This window comes from Erithacus rubecula (genome assembly GCF_903797595.1).
Source record: "Erithacus rubecula genome assembly, chromosome: 18".
NCBI lineage: Eukaryota > Metazoa > Chordata > Aves > Passeriformes > Muscicapidae > Erithacus > Erithacus rubecula.
In genome coordinates this window covers 2,599,884-2,612,109 of record NC_136670.1, presented here as the reverse complement: position 1 = coordinate 2,612,109, position 12,226 = coordinate 2,599,884, and the positions used below count along the sequence as shown (strand labels likewise).

At 52.7% G+C, this 12,226-nt stretch overlaps 1 protein-coding gene across 7 annotated transcripts in view; it reads left to right on the top strand.

Annotated features, from left to right (window-relative positions):
• Positions 1-11,211, top strand: part of CBFA2T2 (CBFA2/RUNX1 partner transcriptional co-repressor 2) — a 264,258-nt gene extending 253,047 nt beyond the window's left edge. For 6 of the 7 annotated variants that reach the window (XM_079322011.1, XM_079322006.1, XM_079322007.1 and 3 more), the window contains 8 exons: positions 284-373; positions 1,095-1,276; positions 1,902-2,155; positions 2,815-2,900; positions 3,802-3,997; positions 6,005-6,073; positions 6,343-6,533; positions 8,773-11,211. In XM_079322011.1, coding sequence (XP_079178137.1) covers positions 284-373; positions 1,095-1,276; positions 1,902-2,155; positions 2,815-2,900; positions 3,802-3,997; positions 6,005-6,073; positions 6,343-6,533; positions 8,773-9,060 — 1,356 coding nt within the window. In that variant the 3' untranslated portion in view covers positions 9,061-11,211. The remainder of the gene's footprint in view (positions 1-283; positions 374-1,094; positions 1,277-1,901; positions 2,156-2,814; positions 2,901-3,801; positions 3,998-6,004; positions 6,074-6,342; positions 6,534-8,772) is intronic. The other variant, XM_079322005.1, reaches the window with a different exon arrangement.
• Positions 11,212-12,226: the final 1,015 nt, after the last annotated feature.

Genomic DNA, 12,226 nt, shown 5'->3' with positions numbered 1-12,226 from the left:
ATAGATGCCAGCTGGGTCCTGCTGCCCTGGAATCAGCCTCTGCTTCCCACCCTGGAGCTGGGAGGGTGCTGAGCCAGGCAGTTTCCACCACTGTCCCAGTGCAGCATTCCTGCTCTGCTGGCCTGAGCCTTGCTGGCTGCATCCAGCAGGATCCAATGCAAACACTGCCAGTCCTGGTGCAGCAGATGCTGTCTCCCTCCCAGTTCTGTTCATTTGGAGCCATTTCCCACATGTCTAAAAATAAGAAAAAATTGCCATTTCATTTTTTGATTTCTTTTCTCAGAACTCGACGGTGACAATCGAGGAATTTCACTGCAAGCTGCAAGAGGCCACCAACTTCCCCCTGCGGCCGTTTGTGATCCCCTTCCTGAAGGTGACAGGGAGCTGCTGGGGCTTGCTGACACTCTGTATGCCTGCTTGTGCCTCTTGGCAGTGTGACATTGCTGGGAAAGCTCTCCTTGCAAGCACCACAGCAATTCTGGAGTCCAAGTCAGACTGCACAGAGCGTAGTGCTGGCCGTGTGGGACTGGCTGACGTGCCGTGTGCCACATATGTCTGCTTGTGTGCTGGAGATAAAGGAGGCAAACCAAGCTCCATGTGGCAGCTTCTGAGCTTATAATCTTATTTGCAAGTGTTCAGATCTAGAATGTTTGAAGTGCTGGCACACAGAGTCTGCCTGGGATGGTTAAATCACAGAACTGCAGAATGGTTTGGGTTGGAAGGGACCTTAAAACTAGTCTCATTCCAGCCCCATGCCATGGGCAGGGACACCTTCCACTAGACCAGGTTGCTCCAAGCCCTGTCCAACCTGGCCTTGAGCACTTCCAGGGATAGGGATTCCACAACATCTCTGGGTAACTAGATGCTGGAAGCACACAGTGCTTCCTGTAACACTTGGATTTTGTGTCCACCAACATCAGACTCCTGGGAAAATACAAGTAAATCTGACAGTACAGACACCAGGAGCTGGAGGGTCCTGATGGGGGTCATGGACCACAGGTGTTACTGCTCTGAGATATTAATGAAGACCAAACCATTTGGAGCAGCTGGAAGCCCCTGCCCTGCTGTAATGCAGCCCTGTGCTTGCTTTGCAGGCCAACCTGCCCCTGCTGCAGCGGGAGCTGCTGCACTGTGCCCGCGCTGCCAAGCAAACGCCCTCCCAGTACCTGGCACAGCACGAGCACATCCTGCTCAACACCAGCACCACGTCCCCCGCTGACTCCTCCGAGCTGCTCATCGAGGTCAATGGCAATGGCAAGAGGCACAGTCCAGACAGGTGAAAAACAGCTTTTGTCACTCTGCTCAGCTGTTGAAGTTGTGACTTTTGTTTTATCTTTGCTGCTGACAAAGCTTTAAGCAGCATCCAAAATCTTATCGCTCCCAACAAGTATTCTGGCTGTTCTAAGACTCCAATGACTGCTCCTACTGCACTGTGAATTCAGGTTGTGTTCCTCTTTCAGGCAGGTTCTGTCCCAGAGGGACTTTTGGGTAGCACTGAAAAGCCTGAGCCAGAGAGCTGAGCAGTTTCCCACCCCCAAGGCAAAGAACAGAGGCATTGGCAGGGCTGGGAAGGATGTGCTTCATTTTCACCACGTTTTATTCCAAGATAAAAGTTGTTATGCAATTATGTGGAGCATGCCTCAAATTTATAACAACTGTGAAATTTTAATTTGGTCATGCTCAGAGAGATGAATCACAACACTCAGGCATCCTGAACCCTTTTCTTTGATGGGGTCACTTTGTGCATCACCTCACAAATTGAGCACATTTATTTGAGCTCTGTGCATTTACCCCATGGTAAAATCATTGCTGCCCCAAACCGTGCTGATTCTGAATCTGCATCTTTCTGAGTGCATTTATGGGATGCTAAGGAATGCCTGTCTCTGCTGGTGTGATTGCAGGAGGGAAGACAGCAGCTTTGAGAGAGAGCCACTGCCGACAGAGCCTCCTGCCAAGAGGGTTTGCACCATCAGCCCTGCGCCCCGGCACAGCCCTGCCCTCACCATCCCCCTGATGAACCCCAGTGGGCAGTTCCACCCCACCCCACCACCCCTCCAGCACTACACCTTGGAAGATATTGCCACCTCCCACCTCTACAGGGACCCCAGCAAGATGTTGGAGCACAGAGAGATCCGGGACAGGCACAGTGGGCTTGGTGAGAGTCTGGAGGGCTCCTTACTGAGCTTTGGTGTTGGTCTCTGCTTGGCCACTCGAACCCAAAGATGTGTGATGCTGGGCATGTCCTCACAGCTGAGTCTTTGCAGGGAGTTCAGAGGAAACAATTCCCCATGGCAAGTTACAAACAGAAAGAGTTTGTATTTCCCTCTATGAAGGCTGGAGTCACTGAGGATGAGGAGGGAGGACTTGATGTGTGAGTTGAGTGTAGCCATAGCAGCAGGCAGGAATAGAGGACAGGGAAATAGAAATTAACTTTTCCAGGATCTCCAAAGCAGGAGAGCAGAGATTGACCCCCTGCCCTGTTTCTCCAAGGGATGTGTGGGAGGTGCACGATGTGTTTCCAACACAACAGCCTGAATCACAGGCTCTGAGCTGCTGTCAGTTTATAACAGGAGAACCAGCTCCACAAGCAGGTCAGAACTGGAGCCACAAGTGGATTGTAGCACTTCTCAGACAGTGGAGCAGACAGGGATAAAAAAGCACCAGCATGGAATTACCCCTGTAGAGCTGCCACCTGGAGACGTGTTTTAAAATCCCAGCTATGTGGAGCTGGAAGTAGAGCTCTTTATTCTTGCTTTGGGGCCACTTCTCTTTGCACTGGCCCATCTAATCCCTGTGTGGCTTGGCTTGTTGCAGGATTGAATGGGGGCTACCAGGACGAGCTGGTGGATCACCGCCTGACAGAGCGGGAGTGGGCGGATGAGTGGAAGCATCTCGATCACGTAAGGAATGCCAGGGGCTGTGGGAAGCTCTGTGGGAAGCAGCAACCCAGTGTTCCAGCTGCTCCACTTGGGGATTTTCTTGTTGATACCATATCCAGGCTCTTCTGGTGGCTGGTGGAGGAACAAGCAGGTGGATGGTGGGGAGGGCTGAGAGGAGCTGTAGCACTTTCCTGGCAGGTTTCCTTTGCCTATGGTCAGTGGAAATTAAAATCAGTGTGGATGAAGTGTCTGGACCTGGGGAGCTTCTTGTCCAGGGCATGGCCAGGTGCTGCCATGGCTGGCTGAGCAACCAAACCCAGCCTTATCCCCACTGGGATCTTTTCTGCCCAGCCCTGGCCAGCACAAGTGCACAGATGTTAAGTGCAGTCAGGATATGGGCTTAAAAAGTAAGTAAACCTATCATTATTGTATTTTAAGACTTTTCTTTTCCCCTGAGATACCAGCCTTTTATGGACCAAAAAAGGCACCAACAACAAGACCTGGCGCTTCTGGCAGATTTTCTGCTGAGCTTTTTCCTTCTGAGCAAGGCAACTCCTCCAGGCACTTCACTGCTGTTTCCCTCAAAGAGATGGGATTAAAATTCAGCTTTGATCATAAATGCAGAGAGACCTCATGGTCTAAAGCTAATGGGTTTTTAGAAGGGGATGGGGTTGGGGTGGAGCAGAGGCCCTGTAGCTGAATATTTGGAGTGAGCCTGTGACTGTGGAGCACTGACACCAATAACTGTAGGAAAATGGTGGGGTTTTCATCTCCACTTTCAGGAGCACGGTCAGGAGGCATTGATCTACCTAGTACTGTATCCTTGACCATGGCACCGTCCCAAATCCTGTGACACCACCTTGCTTTTGTCTCACCTGCCTGGGAGGAAACCCTGGGTGACTGGGAGCCCTTCTCTCGGCAGGCCCTGAACTGCATCATGGAGATGGTGGAGAAGACACGGCGCTCCATGGCAGTGCTGCGGCGCTGCCAGGAGGCCGACAGGGAGGAGCTCAACTACTGGAAGCGGCGCTGCTCCGAGACGGCCGAGCCGCGCAAGGCGGGCGCTGAGCTGCTGAGCCGCCAGCACAGCCCCGCCAGCGCCGACTCGGCGGGCAGCGGTGAGCAGGGATGGGCCCTGGGGTGGAGGGGAGCTGTCTGCCAATAGAGGCAGGAGCTTCTCTTTGAAATGGACAATGTAAACCCCCTCCCTCCAAATTATTATAATTTTGAAATTAAGGGGCTCTCAGGAAAAGATATGGGAATTAGGAATAACAGTTCTTTACTAGGAAAATTAAAATAGAAATACAGTATTACAAAGAACAATCCCAAAACACTGCCAGAGTCAGAATCCAAGCTGACACCCGTCAGTCAGTCAGGGTGGTGGCAGCAGTCCCATTCAATGGTGGCTGCATCCTCCTGCAGTGGCAGATGTGGTTCAGCTGGAGCAGTGCTCCTGGAGAAGGTGCAGTTTCCTCTGAAGCTCCAGGGATGATGTGGAAAGGTCTGGCTTTCCTCTGGAATCCAGTGGAAAGAAGGTACCTTGGTGTCCAAAATCTCAGTTTTTCTCTGGGTAGGAAAGGCTTGGCTCCTGCCCTGGCTGGAGCATCTCCCAGTGGGATGATGGAATTTTATCAGTCATGCACTGGGACTCAATGGGCCAGCAGCAGATGATATCTCCTGGAGGGAGGATGGGCTGTGCAAAGATAAAGATGATTGTCCCAGCTGGTTTAAAGGTGGCCCATTAGCAGAGGATATGTGCCAGGAGATCAGGGTCTATGTGCCACAGAGATGAGGAAATCACTACCCCACCCAACTTCAATAGTTGGTGATAGAATACACATTTGTGGCCACATCAGCCCAACCCAACCATGCCAGCCCTGGGATAAGCTTGGTTAAGCACTGCTGAAGTGGTTTTCTCAAGGAGAAGAGGCAAAACAAGAAGCAGATTCTGACAACATCTAAAGGCAGCTTTGCTCGCCCCTTGTCACTGCTTTTGTCCAAAGTTGGTCCACAGCTGATAAACCTCAGGGTTAAAAGGGAAGAGGTGTTAGTCTCCACCACTCTTCCCTTCCAGTCCCTCTTGCCTGAAGGATTTTAAATGTCAAGGTCTATTTATTCTAAAAATATCAAAGGCTTTTTAAAGTGTAATAGCTACCTGTGTTACTAATTCTATTTTTGTATCATGAGTCAACTTTATCAAAGCTGACTAGTTTTACCCTCCAGTATGCAGAGGTTTGACTCTATAGAAAAAACAAATCTAAAATGTTGATTTATTTCAATGTAATTCTGATTTCCATCCAAACAAACCCACTGCAAATCAAGTTCTGGGGAAAAAAAACCCTCAGATTATTCAGTAACAAAAATGGATTTCTTCTGGCAAGAATAAATGTCAATTTGATGCATATTCTACTTGTTTGTATACAAAATATAGAGTGAATTTTCCTGCAAGGAATCCAAGTCCCCCTGGCTCCAGTTGCCACAAAGCCTGAGGAGCAGTGGGTGTGTGTGACAGCCTGGGGGGCACAGCTAGCTTTTAGCCCTTCTATATTTAAGTATGTCATGACTAATACACTTCCAGCCCTGTGTTGTTAAAGATGATATAATTTAAATTTTTTTATGTAAATTTGGAACGTTGTTGCTTTCTTCTCTTGTGGGACCTATGGATAATTTTCAAGCTCTGTTGCTCTTGTGAGAAGGTGCAGTTAAGCATCAAGCAGCATCTCCAGGTGTCTTGGAGGACAGTTTGTCCATTAGTTCAAACCTTTGAATTGCCCTGGGATTGGGAAGTGCTGTGTTTAATGTAAACTGCTGGTCTGCAGATTGATGCTCACAGCCTCTGGACAGTGCAGAAGTTGGATAACATACATTTATAAGCATTTCCTGTTGTTTTAGAGTACCAGGAGATAGGTTATACAGTGTCATAAATTATGCAAGGTGCTAATTAAATGCTGTAATTTATCATCTGAGTGTTTGAGGAATGGCTTTAACCATAGGAATCCTCTGCTTTGAGTTTGAGCTGGTCAATCCTTCCCTGCCCCGTGGTGTCCTGAGGCACCACTGGGCACATGAGCAGCATGGGTGGGGCGAGGCTGTGCCAACCTTTCCCTGTGTCCCTTACTCAGCAGATTCCCTGCGGGAGTTCAGCAGCAGGTCAGGACCCGGCTACGTCACGGAGGAGATCTGGAAAAAAGCCGGTGAGTGTTTGCGGTGACCCCGGCAGGATCCTGCCCGGGGTGAGCACAGATGTGCAGATGTGCTGTGCAGGAGCAGCAGGAGCCCAGCTGCAGGAACACCCCTGGATGTGCACATCTGGCTGCCAACATCCCCACCCTGGATTTCCAAAGGGCTCTGCTCCTCTGTGGCGCCATGGCCTCGCCGCTCCGGGAGCACGCTGCTGGAACGTGCTGCTCTGGGAGGCTGCCCTGGCTGCCAGGGTGGGTGCTGAGCTGCCCTGTCCTTCCAGAAGAAGCTGTGAACGAGGTGAAGCGGCAGGCCATGTCGGAGGTGCAGAAGGCGGTGGCCGAGGCGGAGCAGAAGGCGTTTGAGATGATCGCGTCGGAGCGCGCGCGCATGGAGCAGACCATCGCCGACGCCAAGCGCCAGGCCACCGAGGACGCCTTCCTCGTCATCAACGAGCAGGAGGAGTCCACCGAGGTGAGCCGGCCTGGGAGGGCCTTCCCAAGGCTGCACGGTCCCAGAGCAAGCCTGCAGGTCCCCCAGATTTTCACAGAATTGTAGATCACACAATGGGGTTGGGTTGGAAGAGACCTCAGAGATCGTCTCAGTCCATCTCACCTTCCACTAGGGTGCTCCAAACTCCAGCCAAACTTCAACACCTTTTCTTTTTAGAAGTCTCTTCCCAATCAGTAACTAAACCAATATAATCAAAAATCTTTTTTAGGTTTTGCTGAACAATGTCTGTGGACACATGTGTGCAACCACTGGGCACCCTGAGCTGTACTCAGTGTAACGACCAGGGATTTTGTGGGATTCAAAGAGGTGTAGAAGCAAAGAAAAAAGAATGCTGGTGCATGCAGCACTTTAGCTCAGAAATTATGGTGGGGTACTTGATCTTTGCAAAAAAGAAATTGCTGTTTCTGGGCTTGAAAATAGGGCAGGGCAGAAGCTGGGCTGCAGGAAAAGCTCTTGCACATTCCTGGTGGTCCGTACCACACTTGCACTTTGGAAAAGAAGGGATGGCTCTTAGTTTGTCATAGCCAGTGACATGTGCTGAATGGGTGCCTCAGAGAAAGTCTATTCTTCAATTATCAATTACCTTCCCTGTTGCTTAACAGGAAGTTCACTTGGTAGAGCTTTGGGGATCACATGGGTCATTCCTGCACTACCACATCTCATCCATGCGGGCTTTGCTTCATATTTTAATTTCTCTATACATAGAAGAGCACAGGATTTATGTCTGCTGAGCAGAAATCTGATGGGACTATGCTGTTCATGTCTGCTGGGTTGTGGGGGCAGCAACACCATCGTCTCCTTCCAGTGGATTTCAGCTCAGCTGAGGCTCAGGAATAGTCCATAGCCAGAACCATGAAATTATTAGGTGTCATTGTAGAGAATTATGTCCATACTGCAATTCCCAGTGAAATTGCTGAGGGTTGAACGCATCAGACACATGGTGGGAGTGGGTGGAACTGCTCAGGAAAACATGGAAGGAATGAGGCAAGTAGTGATTTCTCCATAGGGAAATAGCAGAGGAGTGTCCTCCTCCTGCAGCTGTGCTGAGGAGCAGTCTGGGACCTCGGGAACTGCTGAGCACCCCTGTGCAAGCCCTAGAGCCCTTGTGTAAAAGCTGTCCTGTGTTCTGGCACATCTTGTAACCTTTGCAACACAGCTGAAAAACACTTGAAGTGTAAACAGCTGCGAAGCAGTGACCCAGTTTTCCAAGAACTACCACAGCCTTTGGTAGGGGCTTTTTGGTCATAAGTCCTACTTCTCCTGGAAGGTGGAGGACCCTTGGGGACACACAGGCTCTGGAGCAGCTCACTCCAAAGTGAAGCAGCCAGGTGCTTCACTGCCAGCCTATAAATCATCAGTGGGAGTGGGAATCTCCCAGCTCTTCCCCACAAGAGGGCTGCCTGGTCCAGCCCAGCATCTCCCACCACCACGCAGCCCCAGCTCCTGGATGGTGGTCACAGCAGCGCTGTCCCCACAAAGGCCAGCTCTGCCAGAGGCTGCATTCCCACAGCTGAGCCTGCCCTCCCCAGGCTGTTTGCTGTGCCCTGGTGCAGCTGCAGGAAGCTGCTCTGCCGTTCCTCCCCTCTCTGGAGCAGCTGTGACCGCTCCGAGGGAAGCAGTGGTGCGCCGGGAGCCACCAGCTGACACCTCTCCCCGCGGCCAGAGGGGCTTTGCTCCACTTCCAGATTGAAGCTCGGGCTTTGGCAGTGCTTCCACCTGGCTGGGAGGCTTTCAGATGAGCATTTGCTTTTCCAAATTGGCCTTCTCCAACCTCTTGTGCAGCGAGGCAGGGTGAGGAGCAAATGGTGTCTGTGCAGCGCGCCGCGATCCCTGCGGAGAGCGCTTGGCTGGGAGCGAGACCAAAATAGAGCTGCTTCAAACAGGAAATAAAAAGGCCCAAGAGCAGCATCTGCAGCGTGTTTTTCAGTCCATGCCTGCTGTTTGCTCTCTGCATTTGGGTGGGTCTAGGGGAGAGGATGTGCCTGGAGCAGTGTGACAGCAGCCGTGGGCAAAGAGCAGTGGGGGTTGGAACCATTGGCAAAGAGCTGGGAACTAGCAGGATATAATGGATTGCTCATTTTAATATTCCCAAATGTGGACCAGAGGGGATGAACAGTCCCCTCCAGAGCTGACTCAGCAGCATCCTGTAGCTGTTAGGGAAACTAAACCCCTTTCAAGCACAGTGTCTTTGGTGTTGCAGAGCTGCTGGAACTGCGGCCGCAAGGCCAGCGAGACGTGCAGCGGCTGCAACATCGCCCGGTACTGCGGCTCCTTCTGCCAGCACAAGGACTGGGAGAGGCACCACCGCATCTGTGGGCAAGGCCTGCACGGCCAGAGCAAGCCCCTGGCCCTGCCCACGGGCAGGGTGGCAGCAGCAGCAAAGAGCCTCGATGGCATCCCCAGCCCAGCCCTGGAGAAGGGCTCGGCCACCACCTCGCGCTCCTCCACGCCGGCGTCCGTGACAGCCATCGACACCAACGGACTCTAGGGGGGCTTGCTGCACCCCACTGGATCAGTGCCCTGGGGCTTTTTTAGCTGAAAACCTCCCCCTGCAGCAACTGTTACCACTTGACATATTTGACACATCCCCTCGGAGCGCTGACTCTCCGGCTTTGCCCTCTCATCCTGCCTTTTCCTTTGTGGCTCTGAGCCTGCAGCATCTCTCTGCTCCTCTGACCAGAGCAGCATCAGGACCTGGGGGACACTGGGCCCCTGCTTGGGGAACCTGGACTGTGGGGAGAGCAACTGGCACATGCTGGAAATGCTGAGAGTGTGGTGCCCAAGCAGGGAGCCCTGTCCTTGTGGCATGCTCAGGCTGGCTTCCCAAGGTGTCAGAGCCACCACTGCCTCCTCCTGCCACCTTTCCTCCAAGCTATCCAGTGTGTTTTCCCTGCTCCCAGACAGCTGTGCCTCAGGTGGCCCTGTGGGCCAGTTGTTGCTGTGAACAGACCAGAGGCAGTTTCTCAGCAGGAGCATCTCATCCTCTGTGCAACGGCAAAAGCTGAGCCCACTTCTGCCTCCAGGCTGACAGCTGAGGGTTGCAGATGGGGAGGAGAGGATTTGTTTGCTCTAAAGCAAGTGGCAGTGGCAGGAGGCACTGCTGGATGGCTGGATTTCATCCCTGTCTGTGGTGAGGCAGACAGTTGGGGGTTTGTGCTGGGGGAACACGTGCAGAGCAGATCTGGGCTGGGTGCAGGTGCCCTTTCCACCTGGGGGCCGTTGTTTTGGTTTTTCACTGCCTGGAAGCTGCTGGTTTGGGAGTTCCTGCTGTTGTTTTTGAGCCCAGGGATCCTCACTGGTGTGAGGGGTTGTTTACAGCCTGTACTCTCAACACTCATCAGCCAAACCAGTAAAAGAAAGGCAGGACTGGGTGTCCTGTGGCAATTCTTATCCCCAGCTCCAGGGGGTTCCTGCAGTGCTGCATCCTGAGATGCCCAGGGATGGTGTCCCAACAGCAGGGTTCAGAGCAAGGTCCTGTGGGGATGGGGCCAGCCTGGGCAGATCTGTCCATGGCAGAGTCCCTGCTGTGGTGAGCAGGGGGGGATTGGAGGGGCTGTGACAGCACAGCCCTGCAGCAGGGCTGTCCCAGGGCTGTCACAGGCTGGCAGTGGCACTGCCTGTGGGAGGGAGGGCATGTGCCCTCCAGGAGCTGCTCCCAACTCCCACAGCCACACACAGAGGCTCTGGAAATCCATCTGTGCAGCAGAGCTGGGCTTCCCTGTCAGTGTGTGTGCCCCTGCTGGGCTGGAGCCCAATGAGGTGGGTAATTGCCAGGTTCTTTGGGATCACTTTTTCAATTGGAGGTGAATAATGGAGCTGTGATGAGTCCTCACAGTGCTCTGGGGTGAGCAGGGGACTGCTCCAGCCCTGCCTCTTGGGAAAGCTGCTTGGGAAGCTGCTGCTGTGGGATAGAGCTGCTGAGCTCTAAAAATTGCCTGCAAGATTTTATTAAAAAGCCACGAGGTCTCCTGGTGTTGAGGAGAGCTCCAGTGGCCCTGGGGGTGTCTCCCCTGTGTCCCCAGGAGTGGGTGCTGGAGCCCAGCACAGGCATTGGGGCAGCTCCAGTGGGGGTGGCACTGGAGCCACCCTGACCTGCAGCAGCCCCTCCTAGGGCTGTTCACTGCAGGGCAGTCAGGAAGGGATTTCCTGCCCTAGGGGGACAGGGACACCTTTGGAACAGCCTCAGGTCAATCCCACGTGGTTGTGAGGTCCCCTCCTCACCTGCAGCCCCAGCCTATGTGGGGTGGGAAGGGAGAGCAGGGCAGGGCTGGGAGGAATTGCTTGTAAATAGATTGTCTTCCATAATTCTCATGCAACACTGATGGCCCTGTATTAAAATTAACCCCAGTGTAAATGAATGAAATACTAACAGTCATGATTAGAATGATTGCTTCTTTCTTTTTTGTTGGGTTTTTTTTAAAGATGGAATGATAAATGTGAACTTGGGGTGTGGGAAGACATTGGGTTGAGGTTTCTATTTTTTTTTTTTTTTGACATTTAATTCTGTAATAGAAATTTGTTACTTCATTCCTGTGCATAACTTATTTAATGTCCTGTATAAAGGAACCCAAACTGTTACAGATGTATTTAGTTTGTTCTACTCAAAAGTAGTCAATAAAAAGACTATATTCATCCTCCAGCTCCCCCTTCTCTCTGGGAAGGGGCAGAGGTTTTCAGCAGTGCTCAGGCAGCTGTTGGGATTTTTGGGAAATGCTGCCACACCTTGGCCTTGGCCAGGGGACATCTAGGGACAAAAATTTCCTCCCCTGTGGTGGTAATGCTGTGGGCAAAGCCTGGGAGCAAGAGCAGGCAGAGCTGCAGTTCAGCCCTATCCTCAGTGATTTATTTGAGTTTATAGTTCAATGTGTTGTTTTCTGAGCATTTTTAAATGATCTTTTTTTATGTGAGCAGCCTGCAGGGTCACAGCTGTCACAGCTGGCTGCCACTGCCAGCCCTGTCCCCCCAGGGATGCCCCTGCCCACACCTCAGCTTCATCTGAGGATTTTGGTCTCCAGGCTGCTGCAGGCTTTAATCCAGTGGGGAAGAAACCCAGAACAGGGGTTAAACCCCACAGGGGGCTGGGGAGGCAGCTCAGAACCCCAAACCTGTGCCTGCAACAGCTCTGCCTCTCTGGCTGCCCAGTGCCCCTCTCTGACCCACCCTGGCTGGTCCACTCCTGATGGCCCACGGTGCTGCTGTGGCTCCAGCACATCCCTGAGTCCCTTGGTTGTCACTCCCAGGGGCAGGAATGTGCCCTGCACGGGGCTGAGCCACTTCTGCTGCCCCAGGATCACAGCAGCCCCTGGCTTTGGCCAGGGAGAGCAGCAGGTACTGATCATCAGGTAAACAGCTGGCTGCTGGCAGGATGGGAGCAGGGACAGGCTCTGCCATCCATCCCTGGGAGGGGCATTTGTGCTCTGGGGCCTGAGCCTGCCCAGCTGGGCTGGCAGCAGCAGCTGCTGTTCCTCCCACCCTGATCCCATCTCTGCAGGTTCCTCCTGGCATCAGGTCACCCCCTGGCACCCCAAACCCAGGCAGCTTCTGCTGGAGCAAAACAAGCACCCTAAAAGCCAGAGACCCCTCCTGTTGTGACCCCCTGGGGCCAGGGGTGACACTGTGTCAGACCCACCCAGCACAGTGTCTGAGGGTGCCCA